General features: G+C 32.1%; 1 protein-coding gene across 2 annotated transcripts in view; it reads right to left on the bottom strand.

The window, feature by feature from the left end:
* LOC143048317 (uncharacterized) overlaps positions 1-19,899 on the bottom strand; it is a 29,039-nt gene extending 9,140 nt beyond the window's left edge. The window contains exons 1-2 of one of the 2 annotated variants that reach the window (XM_076221940.1): positions 19,859-19,899; positions 5,112-5,193 (exon numbers count right to left, since the gene is read on the bottom strand). In XM_076221940.1, coding sequence (XP_076078055.1) covers positions 5,112-5,193 — 82 coding nt within the window. In that variant the 5' untranslated portion in view covers positions 19,859-19,899. Of the gene's footprint in view, positions 1-5,111; positions 5,194-9,830; positions 9,955-19,858 lie in introns of those variants that run through there. The other variant, XM_076221939.1, reaches the window with a different exon arrangement.
* Positions 19,900-26,300: the final 6,401 nt, after the last annotated feature.

Here is a 26,300-nt window from a genome sequence, read left to right as displayed (position 1 = left end):
AGAAATCAAAGATGTTCGCTGGTCTGGTTATGTTTTTAAAACTATTGTAAGATATTGGGAATATAGAATTCATAGTATTTGAAAGAAGTTAGTGCCAATGTTAAATATAAGAAAAGTATAGAGAGAATTATGTCCCGCCAAATTTTCAATGACTTGTATCTCAGGGTACGGAACATTAATTATTTCTGCTTTTATAGTTCATATATTTATATGCTATCGATTTATACCAGTCTTTTAAAAAGCTTGCTAATATGAAAAAGAGTAGCAAGCTTCCATCACATTATATTTTTAAAAGAACAGTAATCTGTTGCCACGAAGTAACTTGATGTTCTTTAATATGAAAAAGTAGATATAAATTAGAAAATACTAGATTTGATGCAATAAGCAATTATTTTATAAATCGGTATACAAAATTACATTATAGTGTAATTTTGAAGACTATTAAAAGTAAACAGCCAATGTGTAGATAATTTTTCTCACGAAGAAGTCATCGGATTTGTGGTAGCTAGCTGTTACATTGTATAGATGTTCGCAGCCGTTAGTATTGAATATTTGAGATGAAAGTCGTCTAAAGGCCATGTGCTGTCCAATGGAACAATGATGTACCGTTATAGACTAATAATCCTAGGACAGGTGCTACATGTGTATCTTAAGTGGGTATTAAGTCAGTTCGATTGTCTACTTCAACTTTAGCTCTTATTAACGAGGAATTCACAAATAGAAAAAAAAAAATTTTAAAGTCCCAGGTGAAACACATCCAAACAACGCTGGACGAAGACGATGCATCCCTACAGATGAGCCTGAACTTCATACAAATCTGTAATGGGTTTACATAAACTGACACCTATTCTGTGTACACAGTGACAAGATTACACACCTTTGTAATAATCTATTCTTTTCCTTGAATATTGTTAAAGTTGATAAAAGAAGTAAAAAAAGTCATCGACTTTAGCCGGTATTTATACTTGAGCGGCTTCGATTGTTAAATAGTTTTATCAAATTAAATGTATATTTTACGATTTAAAGATTTAATAATTGTATATAGTCTGCTGGTTTCAAATCAAAATTTAAGAAATTTTATATTGATAAATACTACACCTGACGCTGATGGGAAATTCGTTTTAAATTTCAACGACTCGGTCAAAATCTAAACTTTATTTTTTTTGTATTAAATGTTTGAAAATAAATTCTGAAATGCATTGAGATTTTAACTTCTTTTTTTAATCTAAAGTTAAAATAAATTCCACAATGTATTTAGAAAATAAAATGACTATAACAACATTTATACCATTTCAAATGTTGCCTTCCATGCAATGTTCTTCATAAAAAAAAACCAAGGGGTGACTCGCAATCGAGTATAGAAATATGATCATTTCTTGGATTGTGCTTTAGTGGGCTTCCAGGTGCGGTTTTGCAATGTAAAAATATGCAGCCACGTACAGTCTGAATGGGGTCGTTATATTTAGGCATCGGTAGTTCATATATGTCTCCTGTAGAAGGTTATCAAACTCTCTGCACGTTTTAAAATCCTTGCATCAAAATTTTGAGAGGACCATAGGTGGGCTATTACAATTCCATCATTTTCAAGTTGCAGTCCAAATTTCCCACCCTTCCTCCTGGTGGGCACTTACTTTGCAAGACTTATTTAAACTGTTAATTTGGGCCTGAACATGAATGAAATATTTGACACTGAATGTTCAAATTGTTTTTCCAAGGCAACAGCAAAAACTAGTATGCATCTATGTAAAACACAATAATTGTACTCCAAAAAATCACCAAGGCAACAACAAAAACTAGTATGCATCTATGTAAAACACAATAATTGTACTCCAAAAAATCACCAAACTATACAAAATGTAGATGTACTAAACTTAGTAGATGTGATAACCAATGGACATAAATATGAGCAGTATCTAAACTAGTATTTGAGACTCTAGTTTCTATGATCTGTAATTTTACATTAACATATCTTAACAAACATTTTTTGACACGTTGAATGGAAATCCGGCTTATTACTTCATTCAAGCATAATAATTAAGAACACAAAAACCCCGAGAACCTTGAAGAGTAACAAATTTCATCGTTTCCCACACCACTTGTCTCCATATCCTCGGAGTTACGAGAGTCTGAAAAATGAGACATCTTTTATTCCCATATCTTCCGAGGATATTTATTATTCTGCTATTGCATCAATTCATAGTATAATGATGACCATTGACCTAAGGGGGTAGGGTTGCAGGGTTAAATACATAAAATTTTAATCCGATATCATTTCAAAATTCACGTTCGCAAAAGGGTCATTGTACACAATTAATGGTGCACCAGATGAGATGACAAAACGTTTTTCTAGTTCAAGTAAAGAAGTCTTACAAGAAAACCATTTGACCGTCTATAGGTCAAGAGTGAGTACTGAACCGTATTTTATTGATGCAGTAGAAAAGAAAGGGTCTTTACAAACCCAGTCATATATCTGACAGTTACATCTGAATATTATAAATGAAATAATAACTACCCCAGGAAAATAGCTAAATACGACAACAAAAGACTGACAAATTTTTCAAGCACTTGATATTTTGAAGTGTATGAATAGCATCTAGATTGCATCTTATTGATGGTTAGTATAAGCCATTCATTTATATGTTTAAGCGAAAACCTTAACATGCTTAAGAAAAGAAAAGCTGCTCGGAAATCTTTTAAAATTCGCATCGTTCATGTTCTTATATTATTTTGATATTTCATTACGTTTTCATGCAAACACATAAATAATATAGCATCCTTCCTTGTGACGTTTCTACGAATCTTATTCACCTCGCATATATAGCAATATACATTTTCTGACAATGCTGAGGGAAAAAAGATCAATAGGCAAACTACTGTATAAGACGCACACCATTAAAAAAATAGCACGTCAACACAAACCCCACCAAAAATCGGGTGTGATCTCAGGTGGTATGGAAGGGTAAGTAGCTGATCTTGCTTTACATGTGTCACCCGTAAAGTTACTCGTATAAAATGCGCTGATAAATTATTTAAAACTTAAAGCACCACATATAAGCATATTGAAAATCGACTCTAATCTAAGCATAAGACATCACTCCATTCGTTTACCATCGGTCGTGTTAGTTTTCTAATCCGGTAACTTGACCATTTTTTGATTTTTTGAATTGAAAAGTTTTTCATGACAACCAATTTAATTCGATTTTTATTTACAACTTTTATGCTATGCGCAGTAGTTCTATGATATGCTTATAAATCAAATAATTCAAATCTAACATTGCCTGCACTGATTCAAATTCATGAATATATATTTATGACTTTCGCACTTTTCCAGAGCGGATTATTTTATGGATCATTAAGGTTCTGAATTCCAATTTAATGATGCTACGTATAGTTTTGGCATATCGACACATGTACAAGAATAACGATTTGTTAACAGGTTGTTGATATACTACAGTCCGTCCGTAATGCTAGTACACCATCTCTAGTACATCAGATTATATGATTTATTTATTTTTAAATTTACGTTCTTTATGAATAATTGCTTGTCACTTGTCGTAAATCAACAAACAATTCTTTCAGCTGCATGACTATTTGTGTACAGTGAATATGTATATATGTTACAGTGAATTTGTATAATCAGTGATTATGTAGAATCCCTGAAATTTTCAGGGATTCTGTAGAATCACTGGGTAGTTTAGGGATTATATATAATCACTAAAATTTTCAGGGATTATGTATAATCACTAGAAAAAACATCAGGGATTATACATAATAACTGAAATGAAGAAATAGTTTTATTTATAAAGAAAATTAATAAAAAAAAAAATTATCCTATAAAATCAAATAAAAACATATTATTATTATAAAGTAACATAAATTGTAAAATGTTAAGCACAATATATAAAAAAAAATGATAACCCCAATTTTTCAAAATGTTAGGCACACTATATTAAAATGTGAAACAATATATTAAAATAATATGCTTCAAATCTGTTTTTCCCACAATATCCACATTTTAAAAAACATTTTCCTGCACATATCGAATCAGATTTTAACGACACGCCTAAGAGAAATAAGTGTGCAGTAAAAAATCTGAAGGTACTCCCCCCCCCCCAAAAAAAAAATAAATAAATATGGGAATTTGTAACCTTGAACTGGTTAGTGCAAGAAAGATACCATGTTTTGTGGCCAGGCGATATCCTTTTTCATACTTATTTTTTAACAATTGCCACGGTTATGTTTTTTGGGTTTCCCTTACCTTTTTTACCCTGTGGAATTGCTATGAGAATATTTCACCAAATGCAAGCTTCCTCTTAAATTTTGTTCTATTTGTCAATCCTAAGTTGTGCCTGTTTTTTTTTCTATACATTTAGATGCCTAACTTCTCACAGTTTGAATTTCCTGTTCATTTGAACAAAAAAAAAAAACACCACAAAACAGATGTTCCCTAATATTCTTCACCATTTGCTCTACATGTATCTCAAATAAGATGCTTTGTGGATTTACAAATAGAACATGAATATCCATTTGACGCTGGCCTTTAATAAACAAACAATACATGTAAAGTTATCGCTATAAAGGGAATCTTGATATTATTAATTTTGAAGTCTTCAACTTTATCTCGAAACCCAGTGTTGGTTATATCTTTTATATCATCCTCTGTGTTTAAAAGCCAAATTATTTCATTTGGAAAGGAATATGAAAGAAAAAAATGATAATTTGTCTATAATATTTTTTTTATCAAACAAAGGATCATTAAACTATTCATAATCCCTGAAATCATATAAGGGAATTTGTAGAATAATTCTTAAAATTTTCAGTGATTATGTAAAATCACTGGTCATTTTCAGGGATTATATATAATTACTAATGATTTTAGTGATTCTACATATTCCCTGAAAAATCAGGGATTCTACATAATCCCTGATTATACAAATTCACTGTAACATATATACCTGACGCAATAATGGGCAGCTGACAACGGGAAAACCTTTGGCAAGCATTATCTATGTATAGCGTAATAAACGCATGCACATGCTGGATACCAACATGTCCATGCAATTGGTAATCAAAGTGTCATAAGACAGCTAATAATATAAATATAGACTTACCTCCATACTGTTCAGAGTATGAATTAGTTTCAGTGGCGACCTCTACATGAAGCGGTTGACAGAAGTCAGTGTAGTCCTGCATCTACAAGAGAGTAGAAAAATTAACAGAACTATGCTGAAGACATGAGTTGTAAAATACTTTATATAGAGAATAGCTTAATTGAAGATAAATGTATATATATATATATATATATATATATATATATATAAGCAACTGTGACGACACAATATTTTCATCATATTATGTATTATGTTCAAACGATTTTTTCCGAAATGTACCTCTAACTTGCGGTTTGTAATTCTTTGTGACTGCTGTTGTAGCCTTCGCGGTCCGTGTAACACTTATCAATTCAAAATATTAAAAAGTTTTGAAATTTTAGATTTTTGAAATTTTTAAAATATCAAAATTCTAAATGTTGGAAAAATTTTTGAAATTTTGTTATTTTCACCAAATAGTTAAAATTTCAAAATTCTAAATTATGTTTTTATATTTGATAGTTTAGATATTTGATCAAACTATAAAAGTACTAAAATTAACGTAAAGTTTTGATTATTTCGCTTTTTGAAAGTTGACTTTAAAATTTTTAATAAATATATCAAATGCCAATGAGATAAATCTCCATCCAAGTCATAATTTATTAAAGTAAACCATTATAGGCCAGAGTACGGGCTTCAACACGGAGCCTTGGCTTACACCGAATAGCAAGCTATAAAGCTCTGTTCAAAGTATTGTTACGGTAGGAATACTGAATCCTTGGTGTCGCAATGAACTTTGTACTGTTATACCACTGTCCAATGTTAGGGGGAGGGTTGGGATCCCGCTTACATGTTTAACCCCGCCACATTATTTATGTATGTGCCTGTCCCAAGTCAGGAGCCTGTAATTCAGTGGTTGTCGTTTGTTTATGTGTTACATATTTGTTTTTCGTTCATTTTTTTTTTATATAAATAAGGCCGTTAGTTTTCTCGTTTGAATTGTTTTACATTGTCTTATCGGGGCCTTTTATAGCTGACTATGCAGTCTGGGCTTTGCTCATTGTTGAAGGCCGTACGGTGACCTATAGTTGTTAATGTCTGTGTCATTTTGGTCTCTTGTGGACAGTTGTCTCATTGGCAATCATACCACATCTTCTCACTGTATATTTGCGCTAGCTGCGACTGTGGGAGGTAAACATTATTTTCGGCCTGCATAGTAATGTAAAAGTTGCCGCTGTACATGAAGCTCCCATCTATTTTTGAAATTTTATGTCAAAGATAAATGGTAAAATTGAGAATGGATATGGGGAATGTGTAAAAGAGACAACAACCCGACCATAGAGCAGACAACAGCAGAAGGTCCCCAATAGCTCTTCAATGAAGCGAGAAACTCCCACTACCGGAGGCGTCCTTCAGTTGGCCCCAAAACAAATATTTGTTTGTACTAGCTCAGTTATAATGGACGTCATACTTAACTCCTCATATATCAAAAACGAAAACGGTTACCCCCTTTTTTTATTTTATTTTCCGATTTATTTTTACAAGTAAAATCTACATGTAAAATTTGAAAAAAAATCCATTGTGTAGTTTAATTACGTACACTTCGCCTTAAACACAAGTAACTAAAATTAAAAAAATACAATCTATTTGGGAATCGAAAATATAAATATTGTCAATAAGGTGACACTTAATTTGACTTGGATACTTCCACGAGGAGCTTCAATAATGGTGCATTTTTCAGGTGTGGTTCAATGAATTTGAAAAGGCGGGGTCCTAGTCAGGGAACAACCATTTAACTTCAATACGGGTGGGGGATGGGATATGTTTTTTTTCCAAAAAACACACACCATTTTGACTGGACGTACTTGTATACTTTGCTCAAAGTTGTTTATCGTACGATAACTTAAAAATGCACAAATAACAAATACGAAACTATACAGTGATGCAAAAATATTCGTTTCCTTTTAGTTGCTATTTAAAAACAGAGGCGGATTCAGGGGGCCACCGATCTCTAACGGAGCTTTATATATGATAAATGCATATCTTTTTACAAACATCGGTCCTAACGTTTTCTAACTAGGCCCCAGGCCACATTTTAAAATTCATGGATCTGCACCTGAAAAATGTTCCATCACTGAAGCCCCTCGTTAATGTATAAAAGTCAAATATAGTGTATTGTCAAAAAGATACCAACAACCTCCCATGTTCGTGAACAGCACAGGGTTCATTGCGACACCATATATACAGTATTCCTTTCAGTTCAAGCAATTTCAAATCCGAATATTAGGCCATCAATGTATAAAGAACCAAAATAGTTGATTAAAGGTAAAGCAAGATAAAATCAAAATTGAGATAATACACGTGTATTGAGCAGTTTTATTGCTTAAAGTTCAGTGGAAACATATGCATTCTCAACCGTACCATATTATTTGGCTACTGCGAGTTCATCAGTATTCACTGTTACTCCTAAATGATGGCCGCTGGGAAAACCAAATAGTTCTGAAGTATTCGTTTCGTTTCGCTTTTATACCGTTTCGTAGTTTACAGATACCCTCTATTCGCCCCTTTTCTATTTTTGATACATTTATCAAAAATTTAAAAAGTCAAACGTTCAAAAAGCGAAATAATGAAAACTGCAAGTTTATTTTAGTACTTTTATAGTTTGATCAACTGTCTAAACTATCAAATATAGAAACGTAATTTAGAATTTTGAAATGTTAACTATTTGGTGAAAATTTCAAAATTTCAAAATTTTTCCAACATTTGAAATTTTGATATTTTAAAACTTTGATCAAAATTTCAAAAATCTAAAATTTGAAAACTTTTTACTCAATATTTTGAAATAATAAGTGTTACACGGACCCTTCGTGTTTCGGTGGATCCTTTTAATTTCGTTGTGATACGTTATAGGAACATGCATGCACGTTAGGTTTGACCATAGAAATAATATTGAGTATTACTTCCATGGTTAAACGGAGATATTATATACGTTCTCCGGATTTGACAGAGACACTTCAAAAGGGCTCAGAACGTTTGCACATTTTTACATGTAACACGATAGGACATTAATTTGTGCTTCAAATGCTAAGGACATTTGCGCTTTAAATTTTGATATACTGGATTTGAAATGAGAGCGAAAAACTAGTCAGTACAGATTACAAGAGCAAAATTGTTCATTTCTTGGGCTTCAGATATGAAGCGAAAACCTTGGGTATAACTATACTTTTCTTTGATATCTTCAAAATGTTACCTTTAAAGTGTACATAACTATATGGATGTGCTATGGAATTACCTTTAAAAAAAGAAAGAGCAGGCTAATGCCGCTACAAGGCAGCATTCACACGAAACAAATGTACTGGATCGATCTTTTAATTCGCAGTTAAAATACCTTTGAATCAGGCATGATAGATGAGTTAAAATACCTTTGAATCAGGCATTATAGATGAGTTAAAATACCTTTGAATCAGGCATTATAGATGAGTTAAAATACCTTTGAATCAGGCATTATAGATGATTTTTAAAAATGATTATTTTCATACTTTTTGAGGGGATATGAAAGCAATGATCGAAACAAATTTTGTTTGAAGTGCGCATGATCAGCTCTTTTACAACCCTACATAATTATAAAAAAAGCATTAAAATATGATCATTATTATATTTGTTATGCCATAACCAAGATTGATATTAATATTTCGTTTATTTTTCCATGCATTATTTCAACTTTGTAACAGATAGCACGTGAAGTCAAAGCTGTTGTATTTTGTACTGAAATAAAATATGATAATGAAGTGCCACCATTATTGTTTTCAGCCAATCCAAAGTTACGGATTCAATGGAAACGTTTATGTAATGTAATTATATCCTTTTATATACATGCTGAAATAAATATTGCATATTATATTCGATAGTCATGATAGTATCCTCTATCAGAAATCATTTGGAGGAAATCAATCGCATTTTCTAAGATTAATGCGCAGTTTTCCTTAATTTCTTTAAAAGTCCGAACTGTTACATGTATGCATTGTAAAAGTTTTAAGTTTTAAACTGTTTTGCTTGTAAAAATTAATAACTAGCATTATTTACTTTCACTTTAAGAATTTAACAAGCCATTAAAGTGTGACGTACACGCGTCGGAACAAAGAACACACGTAATACGCCCCGCGGGTTGTGATAAAAACCACAGATTAATCCAGGTAAGCAGTTGGTAGGATTCACTAGGGCACGCGACAGCTGTCGTTCGGTGACCTTATGTCGTAGAGTCAAAATATTCGTATCGTAGTGAGGGAACTGATAGGACATTTTTTAATTTAATTTTTTTTTCAGGTTTTTTTCTTCTAGACTTTAACATTTCGAATCTTTAATTTTTTTTTACGAATCATATTTAAGAATAAACATGCTTGCCATGCCAGTAACTTTATTTCCGTCATATATTCGAAAGAAAGAAAAAAAAAAAAGCCAATGATATAACATAAAATTGAGTAATAGTTGTAAGATAAATTAGAAAAGTTATATGTGAATGGAATTGTTTAAAGGTAGTATTACTAACTAGCAAGACAACATATTTTATCGTAGTCTAGATTTATGCAAGGTCCATAAATCAAAACCATACATATCATATCTGCCTGCATACTAAATTGATTGGTTTTTATGTTGAAATTATTCTGAAAGAAATTGTTTAAACTAGAACGTTATAATGTTATATATTGTTCTAAAAGCAACAAAACATTTTTCTTAAATTCTTACCTGAAACTGTAAATACATATTAAATTAATCCAGGTTAGTACTCTAATTTAAGTTTATCGTGGTGACAAAATTTAAAACTGTTGTTTTCAAGTCGTTTCAAAACTACATTCCGCCACTGGCAATATTAACCAATCGGAAGGGTGTTCGGTCGCGTGTGATCTATTAAAAGACGCACGACCGACGCACACACACCTGCTTTCTACACTTTTCTTTAATGATAATCAATACAATTAAAGCGGGAAACTGAAGCCATCAATATTTCATTTTTGAATTATAAAAAAGATATCTGATGTTTAATATGCAACACTTATCACAGCACCACGTTTATGAGAAAATCCAATTAAAATTAATATTGCATTAGATTTTATTGGCAAAATGACGTCTACTTTTGTTAATTTAGCCGAGATAATTATCAAATCTCAGGTTTTATATAAAAGTATTGAATCTTTAAAAAATTTGCGCAGTACAATTTATATAATCACTAGCTTGCACTTCAAGCCAAAACTTTCTTTTAGACGAATATTCAACGAGTATTGAACGAAGCAATGGTCATTTGTGCCTGTTATAATATTTGATATATTTTCTGCATAGTAGGCTAGCGGTATTATTTAGTGTATATTCACGTTGTATATTTAGACTTTTTTATTTGGAAAATGAGTTAGATAAGATTCTTATTAGACATTGAACAATTTAAAAGAGAACATTAAAGAACTTTTGTCATTTGTTGTACGTGGAATGAGTGCAAATTGGAGACAATAGTACCTCCAAAACCAAAGCAAGAAGTTATTGGTAAAAACTAATTATTATAAAGATTTTTTTCTTCTTATTTTTAATATTTGCTTTGCGTCTTCCTTGAAGTATACAAGCTTAACTTTTATTGCATGCACTAACTCAAAAACTTTACAGGAATCAACCTTATTCATGGACATTTACATTAGATACATGGCAAACTAGTTCAATTAAAGATTCTTCACTAAACCGAAAAAAAATAATAAATGAGAATTAAAACACCACAAGCCAGTTTTCAAATTTAAAACATGTTGTCAATATTTCTCAATTAAGTTTTCAAGTTTCTCTCATTCAAAATAACTCAGTTTTATAATATATAAAAGGAAAATGTCCCTCAACAAATGTGTTGTGTCCGAAGCGATTTTCTGTATTATCGGGAAAGATCTAATACTTAAGAAAAACGGGAAAAAATCCAAAAAGGCCTCATTTTGAAATCTTTTTTATATTTATTGTATCATAATTTGCAACAGCATTTCTAATACAAATGGCCGAGTGATGTTTCCTTACTATTTGATGTGATATAAGTGATGATAGTCAGAAAGTGTTTATATCAATATTTAGCACTATATAGAGGAGGGGAGTGGATCGTAACCCTTGGCTAGCAAAGATTGCACTATATATACTTGAGCCAAATATATACTCATTAGAGTATATATGATGTGTAGATCAAAATATGGAAAATGACTTACTGTCATTCTCAAAAGTTGAAAACGAGAAATCATTCAACAATAAGCACATCATAACGTGTCTTTATGAAAAAAAATCCGTGATCCTGCGATATACGATAATGTGGAACGGCTGAATTTTGAGCTCTTCGTATACTTTTTGACTTTTGATTTTGCCATTTTATTTGCAGGACTTTTCGTTTTGAATTTTCCTCAAAGTTCATTTTTTTATTTAACTTCTTATACATGCAAATTTGCTACCCTTATCTTATTCAGAAGCAGACAAACATTACCTTATAGGTTTTATTTAAGAACTGAAAGCTTCTTTTTTATGTAAATATATGGGGATGTATAAGCGTTGAAGATGTACGTTTTGTAAAATGTGCGCACGTATAACGCTTATACAACCCTATAAAATTACTAAATAAGCATTAAATACTTATTATTACAGTTTTTTTCCTTAGGAGCATGAAAACACAGTTTCTATCATGTTTTTCTTTTATCTTTATTGTGGAAGCTCGTGTCATCATGAATGTTACATTTCATTTTGAAATGAAGGTTAATTTCAAAATGATGCGAGATTGTTGTAAGCCAATAACGCATTATAATGAAACAAACATGTTATGTAATTATTAAACATTGATGTAATTTTCTCTTTAAATGAAATTGATGCCAACGGAATACATTCTGAATTTCAACGTTAAACTAACTTTCAGAATTTGTGGTAAATATTTTGTAAAAATTTAATGCTGTTGTCGATATTATTATTATTGAATACGGGCAAATTTCAAGCTTTATTTTCTGGCTTTTCAAAGCAGATGTCCAGTTTCCAATATGTCCTCTTTGATTTTAAGCGGTAACATCAAAGGAAAGAAAAACAATTGTAATCGGGAAAGGCAGATGTACCGTTATATTTAATAATGGTTTCGAACCTCAATTGAAATAAGTTAGTTCTTTTCTAAAATATTTCAACCAGTTGTCTTTTTAATAACACAAAATCTCGTTATCATGATAATTCATATCATAACCAGATTTATTTATTTTGGAGATTTATTTCGGATTGTTTCATATAAAATGCTAATGTGAAAATGTCTTTTCCCCCAAGGGGACCCCTTGTAGTTTAACCGAACACCTGCCGAATTTCGCACTTGAAAGAATGAGTGACGATGCGACTATATGCAGATGGCATACGATCTAGTAAATAGACTGTACATATGACCATGTGCATCACGCTTTAGGTTGACGATTTACAAAAGAAGGAGGAGAAACTATTAAAACGAGATCTTTATCGGCTTTATTTGAATAGTATCATACAAATGTTTGCTAAGTAAATAAAGAAAAGTATCTATAGTAGCCCTTGTAATGGAAGTTACGTCGTCACATTTTTAAACTAATTTTGAGAAAACAATATTTTAAACGTTTTACGCCTAGAATCTAAATAATAAAAGTTTCTTAGTTTAATGTAATACAGCTTATAGAATTTACATAATTATATACAAAGATAATATCATCAATTAAGCTTTTGTAGAAATGAACAAAACGTTTGTATAAAACCAAAATATTTTTTTAAATAATTAATATATAGCTTTCCTGTATCAGAGATGGTTAAGCAATATCAAAATTTGCTAGTAGGAATATATCTCTTGTGATGAGCCTCGAGCCTCGCTTTTCGTCCTGTTTCTTAAAACTCGTACAAATAATTATATTTTTTCGACAATATGTATATCAAGCTTTCTGTCTAATTTTTAAATGCCCTAGAAAGCACGCATGCAATGCAATTATAAACCGTAAACATTGTAAAAAAAGCATTTCATTCTTAAAATAAAAAAGATTTTGTTCATTCATGCAATAGGAAGTGTCGATTGTTGGCGTAAAACGTTTAAAAATATTATCAACTCATAATAAATTAGCCAATAAAAATAACAGATTCTTGTGAAGCTAACATGTGATGTATTTACGGAAATTGAATATGATATTGGACTGTCTTGCGACTGTTATCAGCCAATCAATTTCATTAATTCTATAGAAATATAATACATGTAGGATAATCAAGTTGTTGTAAATATAGAGACTAAGCTAATGACAATCCTCATACCAAAATTCATGATAAACCACAAGTTTCCGTTCCCTTAGTATTGCTAAACTTTTTTTTATGGATTGTAATGTTCATTTGGTTTTGATATGCTCCTGTTGCCAATTGCGACACTCTCGTCCTAAACATTCACGAACATTTATCACTGGACGTTAAGCAGCTAACAATCAATCGATTAACTGCGTAACAGATTTTAATGATATGTATGTTTTACCCGTCACTTTGTCCCACGTAATATAATTGAAAACAATATGATATATTATAGTTTTATATACAACAGAAACAAATTTACAATATGGACAGTTTGTTTATGAAAGGACAACATGATATAACTATCTACAGGTAACAATAAAGTTTTCAGTTTCCAACTTTCAAAAACAAAACCACCACATCGAATTGTAATCGGCCGAACTAAACTGATGTTGTGTTTTTTAAGCAAATGAATGAAAAAAATGTCAATATCTTGAATTTTATAACCTGCTTAATAATGTCCTACACGATTTAATGATCAAATACATATTTGTTTAATAATAAGAATGTGCGAGACGTATAAAACCCACCATTCCACTTTGTTAAATCTGCATTCGTGACTAGTTTGAGAGTGTGCTCCTGACGTGAAATTCCCCAAATATAAATATGCTGAAGAGAGAAGAGGTGACGGAAGACTAAAAGAATAGAGTTTAAAAGAACAGAAACATGTTTTTACCGATTTTGATTAGAATAAAATTGAGAATGGAAATGGGGAATGTGTTTGAGATACTACAACCCAACCAAAGAGCAGAGGCCCACGGATTAACAAAAAGATAAGATGTGGTATGATTGCCAATGAGACAACTCTCCACAAGAGACCAACATGACAGAAATTAACAACTATCTATATATATATACATATATATATCTAAAGTCTATATCTTAAAATCAACTGTTACTGACCAAAAGGGTTTGTAAGATACAATTTGAAAAAGAGTGCGATTGGTAAATATGTAAACTTTACTTAGTCTGAGTCTGCGACTGCTTTGTGCAAATTTAATCTTGAACTGTTTCAGTAATTTCATTACCTCGGATGTCTCCATGCAGTAATTGATATATATTTCAATTTCGAAGGATTTCCTATTTATCCGGTGTTAATATTTGTAAATTCTAAAGGACAAAGTTTCAAAAAAAAGTCAAAAAGTAAAATAAAAATCGAACTATTTAAGTCTTATTATAGTGCACCGTGCACCTAAAAAACTTTTAAACGAAAATCAAACTATTACCAAATACAAATACATTTGTCATACAATTTTAGTTTTATTATGTTTTAAATGCATTTTGAAACGTTATGAAAATTTAGCCTTTGGTTGTTGGCTTATTATCAAGTAATTTTGGATTTTAATGGCGTTTTGAATCTGCACACCTGATCATTGAAATAACATTATTTGATTTGTTGAAAGAATTTGGCATTATTATTTTAAAATCATAAGCAATAACATTTTCTTATGCATAATATACTTAATGATTATTATAAACGTGAATTGAATATTGATAAAGAATGTGAAATAATTCAATTTTGATTACATTCATGAGTTCAGGTACAAAATTTAAATCCAATAATGTATTGAATAAAAATCTAATTTGGTTACATAAAATTATCAAATTGAATTTGAAGAATTGAAAAAAGATATTGCAAAATGAATTATTAAATTCTGCATTGAAATCTCGTCAATTTTAAACCGTTGCATCATGGTAATTTGATGCACCACGCATTCAGTATTGTGACTGACATCTGCATGCAGAAAAAAATGCAACGCTTTGTTAATTTTTCCTGTACACAGTCAACGTTTTTAATGTTAAGAAATCAAGAATGTGTAAAAGTACCATACGATATCCCATTTTTCATTATTTTGTTGAAATGTGATAAAAGGCCCATTTGCTAATAAAGCGTAATAATTTTTTTTAGAAAACAATCGTTTAAAAGATTCTCAAGTGCATGGGTATTCAAAACATTCAACGTTTAAAATTATCTGCTTAAAATTTTATCTGTAGATTAAAATTTGAATGAAATTGTTCTGAAACAGTTTTAAAGTTGTCAGTTTTTCTGCATGTTTGGCACACAGACTTTCTAATGCGATAACAGTGTACTTTATGACAAAGACAGACAATTCGCTATAATAGTACAACAAAGACAGGCTGTCTAATGCTGTGGCAGTATGTCAGTTGTTTGGCACACACATACTTGCTCATGTGATGAAGTATACGGTTCGGCACATACATACCTTCTTGTGCGATGAAAGTATACAGTATGGCAAAGAAGGATTTTTTTATGCAATAGCAATAAAAGGTGTACCACAGACGGACTAACTTATCAACTGACAGCATACTGGAGAAAACAGGCAGGCATTATAAAATGTCAGTGTGCTTTATAACGGTCACAGGCACATACATACTTTCTGCTGCGATAACAGTTTACTATATGGACTGGACTGGCTTTTGATAGGATGACATTATGTTGTAGGACACGGATTGACTTTTTTATGCGATGACAAAGACGGACATTATTCTATGTTAGTTCAATGTTAACCGCAGATAGACTTGCTTATGCGATGACAGAATACGAAATGGCATAGATATATAATCTTTCTTCTGCGATGGCAGTATACGAAATGGCATAGACAGTATTTCTTATGCGATGAAAGTATACGGCATGGCATAGACAGTCTTTCTCATGCGATGACAGTATACGGTATAGCATAGATAGTCTTTCTTATGTAATGACATACTACGCTATCAGTACGTTACATAACACATTTTATGTTAGTTCAATGTTAACCGCAGATAGACTTGCTTATGCGATGACAGAATACAGAATGGCATAGATATATAGTCTTTCTTATGCGATTGCAGTATACGGAATGGCATAGATAGTATTTCTTATGCGATGATAGTATACGGAATGGCATAGATAGTCTTACTTATTCGATGACAGTATACGGAATGGCATATATAGTCTTTCTTATATTATGACAGAATATGGAATGGCATAGAAAGTCTTTCTTAGGCGATGACAGTATACGGAATGGCATAGAAAATCTTTCTTATGCGATGACAGTATATGGAATGGCAGAAAATTCTGTCTTATGCGATGACAGTATATGGAATGGCATAGAAAGTCTTTCTTAGGCGATGACAGTATACGGAATGGCATAGAAAATCTTTCTTATGCGATGACAGTATATGGAATGGCAGAAAATTCTGTCTTATGCGATGACAGTATATGGAATGGCATAGAAAGTCTTTCATATGCGATGTCAGTATATGGAATGGCATAAAAGTCTTTCATATGCGATGTCAGTATATGGAATGGCATAAAAGTCTGTCTTATGCGATGACAGTATATGGAATGGCATAGAAAGTTTTTCTTATGCGATGACAGTATACGGAATGGCATAGAAAATCTTTCTTATGCGATGACAGTATATGGAGTGGCATAAAAGTCTGTCTTATGCGATGACAGTATATGGAATGGCATAGAAAGTCTTTCTTATGCGATGACATTATATGGAATGGCATAGACAGTCTTTCGTATGCGATCACAGTATACTGAATGGCATAGAAAGTCTTTCTTATGCGATGACAGTATACAGAATGGCATAGATATTCTTTCTTATGCGATGACATTATATGGAATGGCATAGACAGTCTTTCTTATGCGATGACAGTATACTGAATTGCAAATAAAGTCTTTCTTATGCGATGACAGTATACTGAATGGCATAGAAAGTCTTTCTCATGCGATGACATTACATGGAACGGCATAGACAGTCTTTCTTATGCGATGACAGAATACAGAATGGCATAGATATATAGTCTTTCTTATGCGATTGCAGTATACGGAATGGCATAGATAGTATTTCTTATGCGATGATAGTATACGGAATGGCATAGATAGTCTTACTTATTCGATGACAGTATACGGAATGGCATAGATAGTCTTTCTTATATTATGACAGAATATAGAATGGCATAGAAAGTCTTTCTTAGGCGATGACAGTATACGGAATGGCATAGAAAATCTTTCTTATGCGATGACAGTATATGGAATGGCAGAAAATTCTGTCTTATGCGATGACACTATATGGAATGGCATAGAAAGTCTTTCATATGCGATGTCAGTATATGGAATGGCATAAAAGTCTGTCTTATGCGATGACAGTATATGGAATGGCATAGAAAATTTTTCTTATGCGATGACAGTATACGGAATGGCATAGAAAATCTTTCTTATGCGATGACACTATATGGAATGGCATAGAAAGTCTTTCGTATGCGATGACATTATACGAAATGGCATAGAAAGTCTTTCTTATGCGATGACAATATACAGAATGGCACAGATAGTCTTTTTTATGCGATGACATTATATGGAATGGCATAGACAGTCTTTCGTATGCGATCACAGTATACTGAATGGCATAGAAAGTCTTTCTCATGCGATGACAGTATACAGAATGGCATAGATATTCTTTCTTATGCGATGACATTATATGGAATGGCATAGACAGTCTTTCTTATGCGATGACAGTATACTGAATTGCAAATAAAGTCTTTCTTATGCGATGACAGTATACTGAATGGCATAGAAAGTCTTTCTCATGCGATGACATTACATGGAACGGCATAGACAGTCTTTCTTATGCGATGACAGTATACTGAATGGCATAGACAATCTTTCTTATGCGATGACAGTATACTGAATGGCATAGAAAGTCTTTCGTATGCGATGACAGTATACAGAATGGCATAGAAAGTCTTTCTTATGCGATGACAGTATACAGAATGGCATAGATATTCTTTCTTATGCGATGACATTATATGGAATGGCATAGACAGTCTTTCTTATGCGATGACAGTATACTGAATTGCAAATAAAGTCTGTCTTATGCGATGACAGTATATGGAATGGCATAGAAAGTCTTTCGTATGCGATGAAATTATACGAAATGGCATAGAAAGTCTTTCTTATGCGATTACAATATACAGAATGGCATAGATAGTCTTTCTTATGCGATGACATATGAAATGGCATAGACAGTCTTTCTTATGCGATGACAGTATACTGAATGGCATAGAAAGTCTTTCTTATGCGATGACATCATATGGAATGGCATAGACAGTCTTTCTTATGCGATGACAGTATACTGAATGGCATAGACAATCTTTCTTATGCGATGACAGTATACTGAATGGCATAGAAAGTCTTTCGTATGCGATGACAGTATACAGAATGGCATATAAAGTCTGTCTTATGCGATGACATATGGAATGGCATAGACAGTCTTTCTTATATGCGATGACAGTATACTGAATGACATTGATAGTTCGTCTTATGTAATTACATAATACGGTATCAGTACGTTGCATCACATATTTTATCATACTCTATGATACAGATATACTTTATTGAGCGCTGGCAGTACACTTGCTGGCATATAAAAACTTGCTAATGTGATATCAGTATGTTGCTTTACATATGACACGAACATTTCTTAGTGTTTATTGTTTATGTGACAATAGTATACAGTAAGGCTCTGCAAGAATTGTTCATATGATAGCAGTCATACTAATTTTCACAAAAATACTTTCTGTGTGATCATATCTGTGTTTAGTTGACAACAGTTTGCTCTACGGGGCACCCATCTTTTTTAAAAGCGATCAGCTTCTTTATGAATTTCAGAGTCATTTTACTTGTATGTAAAGTATAGACAGGATTTGTTATATGATAATAAAAGTATAGTTCAAACAGACATTCTGATATAAAATCAAAATATAATTTGTGGTTGAAAAACACAGTATCAATCAGATCTTTGTTTTGTATATATATCTAGTTGGAATGACACCCTGATCCTTGCCCAACCTACTCTTCACATCTACTTTCAAGCAGTTAGTCAGGATTCCCGGCTAACATAAGTTTGAATTAACTCCCGTTTACTTTACGTCCAGTATTAAATGTCTCATGTATAATTTGGAAAAGAATAAATCAAGCAATAGATAAGTTTGATCAAGGACGATTCTGAAAAGTGGTAGAGCTTGGATGATATGGATATACGTGGGTAACCTAGACTACTACTACATAACGAATGCATGCAGCAGTTCACCGACGTATCACTTATAAACTTCTGCTGTTGTCTGTTCTATGGTCGGGTTGTTGTCTCTTTGATACATTCACAATTTCCATTCTCAATTTTATTATTGTCATGGGGTTTTCATTTTCAGAGATCTTTTACAATTTTCTACACATGGGATCTATCATCTATGTTTATGGCCTGCAAAGTCAAACCCTCTGTCCTACATCTTATCCCATCTCTCAACACACTTTCTGGTAGGAAAGACCATTTTATGCAATTTGATAATACTGATCTGTCTTTAAATATTATGTGATCTAATTATGACATGAATAAAAAGATGGATTTAAAATAGAAAACGTAAATAATGACTAGACTTACCTACACTTGCACGTACATGCGGCTGCAAGCTAGGTCTGGATGCAATATATAGTTATCCCATGTCTTCCAGATGGATAAATACCCTCAATGTTAACAACTTAGTTGTATTTCAATATGAATACTTATGATCATTGACCTCTCACCTTGTTCTGAGGTATGCATTCATAATATTTGTTCTCGTCTGCAGGAATACACATATAAAAATACAAGATTCTGTTTATTTGTTTATGTATAATCTGCAAATACAAAGAAAAAGGAGAACTTAAAATATATTAAAATAACCAATTTATTAAAATAAGAAAACTAGAGTTCTGTAGTGTAAAATATTTCAAATACAAAAACGGATATTTTTAATGATTTTAAATGTATAACATTCAACCGGCAATCCATCGGAACGTGTGTGACACAAGCTGTGCCACGCGGCCAATCAAAGTATAATTTACCTGTAGTCTTCTTACCTGTAAAATTTAAATAAATATTTGACATCTTACAAATAAATTCTTTATACTATATCATGTTTATGAATGAAACAATATATATACTATTTTGAGAAATTTAAAATATTGTACTTTAGCTTTCGACTGTAAGACATAAGGAACCATCCATGCTTATCGATGTCAGATCTTGTTTAAAAGTCCAATATTTTCTATATTTAAACAAAAATTAGTGAATTTGCTAAGCCGTCGAAGCATAATAATGGGATTAATTAGTTATCGAAAGTACCAGGATTATAATTTAGTACGCCAGACGCGCGTTTCGTCTACATAAGACTCATCAGTGACGCTCATATTAAAATATTTATAAAGCCAAACAAGTACAAAATTGAAGGGCATTGAGGATCCAAAACTTCAAAAAGTTGTGCCAAATACGGCTAAGGTAATCTATGCCTGGGATAAGAAAATCCTTAGTTTAACATTAACCCAGAATTTGAAGTTAACACATATTAATGCTAGAAATTGAATGATTATCACTTGAAATGAGAAAGCGTGATACTTTGTGTTATACTTTTTTTCCATTTGCTAATACATACTTGCTTAGACCGAACTATGCTTTATAATGGTTAACTTTTACAAATTGTGACCAGGATAGAGAGTTGTCTCATGAGCACTTATACCACATCTTCTTATATCTACCTTATGACTTGTGTTAAGATTCTATTAGCTTTTGATGTACATGCATGTGAAATCTAGTATGGCATTGACTATGATGTGTCATCTTTGTTGGATATAAGGTGCATTCTAATTGGCACAACCAATATAAATTGAAATATTCGGTTTTCTGTATTGTTAAAATTCTTATTTGATATGGCTTTCTATCTGTTATGATTCGAGTGTATCTAATGAGTTTTTTTCATACAAAACGGGCGCCTGGTGTACCAAATCATAATAAATGATAGATGTGGTGTGAGTGCCAATGAGACAACTCTCCATCCAAACAACAATTTTAAAAAAGTAAACCATTATAGGTCAATGTACGGCCTTCAACACGGAGCCCTGGCTCACACCGATCAACAAACTATAAAGGGCCCCAACATTACTAGTGTAAAACCATTCAAACGGGAAAACCAACGGTCTAATCTATATAAAATTAAAAAAAAACGAAACGAGAAACACGTATAAATTACATGAACAAACGACAACTACTGTATATCAGATTCCTGACTTAGGACAGGTGCAAACATTTGCAGCGGGATTAAACGTTTTAATGGATTCAAACATTCTCCCTTTTCTGAAACAATAGCATAACATCACAAAATAGAAAAACACACATTAAAATATCGATTGGTAGGCTTAACTCAATAAAAAAACGTACATTAATACACTATAAACGAATAAATTCGATCTGCGATATCTGAATGCAAATGCACAGTTAATAAAATATTAGGGACAAACATCCAAAAAGCAAACAAACAAGCCCAAACAAAACCATGGCAAGTCACCACTGCGAAATATTTAACCCTTCGAAAATATTCACTTTAGAAAAAAAAACGGTTTTAAAAAATACAGGTAAATCTTGAAGTTTATACAAATGTAGTAAGAAGAAGTGAAACTTAGAATATATTCCAAATAACCAAAGCTGGTATATAGACAAGATTCATAAGCCTGCATGTTAACTTTGATGATTAGAATTGAGAAAAGAAAAGGTGAGTATGTTAAAAAGACATCAACTCGACCAAAGAGCAGACACGCGACAGCACAAGGCCATAAACGGGCAGCAATACGCATAGTAAATCTCAGTTTATAACAGTTGTTAGAATAGGTAACAGAAGAAACTAAGCAGAATGTTTCACGTTAGTTATGTTTCATCTTTGGTTATGACAAAGCCTGTTATCGCTTACTATGTGGTGTTGTGTTTGATCATTGTTAAAGGCAGTTTGGTGACCTATGGGTTTTAACTTCAGTATCATTTGATCTCTGGTTTAAAATGATATTATTATCAATCATACCTTCATTTCTTAGTTTATACAAGAAGTATGATTATCCACTTCCGTTAATGTAGTTGTAATTGTGTGTGCTACATGTTCATTGTTACAAGCACTTTAGGTTCTTAATGCTAAATGTGCGATACTTTACTTTCATCTTTGTACTCAACAACCACAAACAAAATACAAACATATAACAAATAGTTATCAAACGTACCAGGATTAGTCTACATTAGACTCATCAGTGACGCTCATATGAAAATAGTTATAAAGCCAAACAAGTACAAGTTGAAGAGCATTGAAGATTCAATTTTCCAAAATGTTGTGCCAATACGGCTATGGTAATCTTTGACTGTTTTTCGAAATATTCCAAGTTTTGTAAACCAGAAATTTATGAAAATGAACACATAATTGATACTCATGTCAACACCGAAGTGCTGACTTCTGGGCTGGTGATAACCTCAGGGATGAAACATTCACCAGCAGTGGCATCGACCTAGTTGTGTAAATAGTTATCAAAGGTATCAGGATTATAATTAAGTACACCAGACGCGCGTTTCGTATACATAAGACTCACCATAGTTTTATAATAGTTTGAAAGTCAACCAAGAATAAAGTTGAAGAGCAAAATTCCAAAAAAATTGTGCCAAATACGTCTAAACGACCTTAAACATCTGGAAGTAAAAAGAAATCATAGTACAGACTTCAACACCGAACAGCACGATATAAAGGGTTCCCAAATGACAAGTGTAAAACCATTTAAATAGGAAAACCATCAGTCTAATCTATACGAAAAAGAGATACGAGAAACACTTATGAACATCAACAAACGACAATCACTGAAAGTCTTTCCTAGTAGTAAGGTGTTGTTGTTCCAGTAAGCATTTGATCCACATATCTGGTAAGCGCATCCTAAAATATATTCTTCACGTCATCATCGGTAGTTTTTATTCTAGTTTTGTCAACAGTACCAAAGTGAAACGTAAGTATGACATATATTTTCAATAAACATTACATTTCAATATGTTGTTCGTACAGAAATAAAGTTTAAATCGTATATTTTGCATTGGGCTCAATAAAATTTTCCGTAGTCGCTATGTAAAATCTCAGTCAATGCCATTTTATCAATTTATTTTTCTACAATCTTCAGAAATATCATACTTTTCTCCTCACTTTGCGTCCGTCGACCGTCGTCATCGTCGTAGTCGTCCGGCGTCGTCTGTTAACTTTTACAAAAATCTTCTCCTCTGAAACTACTGGGTCAAATTTAACCAAACTTGGCCACAATAATCCTTGGGGTATCTAGTTTAAAAAATGTGTCCGGTGACCCGGCCAACCAACCAAGATGACCACCATGGCTAAAAATAGAACATAGGGGTAAAATGTAGATTTTGGCTTATATCTCTGAAACCAAAGCATTTAGCGCAAATCTGACATGGGGTAAAATTATTCATCAGGTCAAGATCTATCTGATGATTTTCAGATGAATTGGACAATCTGTTGTTGGGTTTCTGCCCCTGAATTGGTAATTTTAAGGAAATTTTGCTGTTTTGGGTTATTTTCTTGAATATTATTATAGATAGAGATTAACTGTAAACAGCAATAATGTTCAGCAAAGTAAGATTTACAAATAAGTTAACGTGACCGAAATGGTCAGTTGACACCTTTAGGAGTTATTGCCTTTTATAGTCAATTTTTAATCATTTTTCGTAAATCTTAGTAATCTTTTACAAAAATCTTCTCCTCTAAAACTACTGGGCCAAATTAATCAAAACTTGGCCAAAATCATCTTCGGGGTATCTAGTTTAAAAAATGTGTCCGGTGACCTGGCTATCTTACAAAGATGGCGGTCACGGCTAAAATAGAACATAGGGGTAAAATGCAGTTTTTGGTTTATAACTCAAAAATCAAAATTGTTTATCAGGTCAAGATCTATCTGTCCTGAAATTTTCAGATGGATCGGACAACCCATTGTTAGGTTGCTGCACCTGAATGGTAATTTTAAGGAAATTTTGCCGTTTTTTGTTATTATTTTGAATATTATTATAGATAGAGATAAACTGTAAAGAACAGTAATAATGTACAGCAAAGTAAGACATAAAAATAAGTCAACATGACCAAAATGGTCAATAGACCCCCTAAGGAGTTATTGTCCTTTATAGTAAATTTTTAACAATTTTCATAAAATTTGTAAATTTTTACTAATATTTTCCACTGAAACTACTGGACCAAGTTCATTATAGATAGAGATAATTGTAAGCAGCAAGAATGTTCAGTAAAGTAAGATGTACAAACACATCATCATCACCAAAACACAATTTTGTCATGAATCCATCTCCGTCCTTTCTTTAATATTCACATAGACCAAGGTGAGCGACACAGGCTTTAAAATGGAACGGTCGACGGATTCATAGAATCAAACTAAAAATTCTAAAAGTATTGTTATCTATAAATGTCTATGCTATTTGGACTCACTCGAACTGAGGGTATTTTCTTTTCATACGACTCCCCAAACAACAATTACAAGGGACATTGTAAGTCCCAAGAGCATGACATTCTCCTTATATAAAACCACAATTATACATCCACATGCCGTACAGACGTGGCTACGTATTCATGCATCCTGTATATGCATTCCTCTGAAAGGGTTTCAGTGCCGGATGGTTCAAGTACAGGTGTTAATATTTCTTTTCAAAGTCAACCATTTGGTTTTGATTGATAGAAATAGAAAGCAAATGACCAATTTGGGGTTACGTTTACTCACTTTTGAATATTTGCAAAGTTTGCCAAACAATTGCATGAAAGGTGTCTCAATTTTATACATTTTGATAGCATACTGTGGTTAATTAATACCTTTCTATAAAAGCATTTAATAATATGCAACAATAAACGAGACCTGTTATTATGCAGTCTAACATTAATTTATAATAACAGGGTTATGCGTGTAAGATAATTTTCACTTATTGATTGAATATATTAAAGTAGTATTTACTATTTACTTTGAACTGTCAAAAGTTAAAAGGAAGGATTTAAACAGAAATGTATTTTATTAAAGAAATAAGTTACGCTTTTTCCTTTCAACTTTTCTTGCATATCATTTATTAAAAAAAAGGAAAGTTTTGAAATTTTATCAAATTCGACGATTTTAACTATTTTAAAAACAGTCAGTTATATTTAATCAATTTTATCACAACCGTTTATCCAAATGTTTCGCTTTCATCGTCTATGTGCATACAGTGGAAACGTTCGACGTTTTTGATGTGAATATCGATTAAATTAAATTTGTCGTAATTAAGCATAATTATACATCAAACATTCATTTGCATGGGGAACAGCGTCAAACCAATTATACCGAATAATTGAATTTTATTTTAAAGCTTTTATACTATTTAGCGTCTTATTCGTGTATCAAATGGTTTGTACTTAGTATCTGGTCACACAGATATTTGAACATGTTAAAGGCTTTCAAACATCTTTTTCTTGTCTATGTCTAAAGTTGCAAGAAGCATCCCGTAGGCTATCATTCATGCATGTATATGTATTTATTCATAGGATGTTTTTTTTTAGTTATACAACACATTCCCCCTCTTAATATTTCCTGTAATCCTAAATGTCGGCTATACACAATTCATTACTTATGATAAAATGTCTTATGAACGTAGTGAAGCAAAATAATTTATATTTTTGTAATCATGTCCGGTTTTGGCTATATGCTTTTGATCCCTTTGGTTTCGCCAGGTCTTTAATTTTTGGGTTATCAAATATTTTTCTCTCGAGCATAACTGAAGAGGCATTTATTACCAAAATGGGCATTTGGTGCAGAAACATTGGTACTGTAAATGCTAATATGTTCTCAGAACACTCGTATAAATCAGATAAGATCTTATAATTGAATTCAGACAAATCAACAAAAGAAGCATAACCCTTTTGGTATAGATATTCATGATTTTCTCTCATACAGAAGTAAAACTATTATAATCAAACTGAGCTATCGATATGCTGTGAAGAATGTATAACAGC

The sequence above is a fragment of the Mytilus galloprovincialis genome, chromosome 10, assembly GCF_965363235.1.
Source record: "Mytilus galloprovincialis chromosome 10, xbMytGall1.hap1.1, whole genome shotgun sequence".
Taxonomy (NCBI): domain Eukaryota; kingdom Metazoa; phylum Mollusca; class Bivalvia; order Mytilida; family Mytilidae; genus Mytilus; species Mytilus galloprovincialis.
This window is presented reverse-complemented; position numbering and strand designations above follow the sequence as displayed.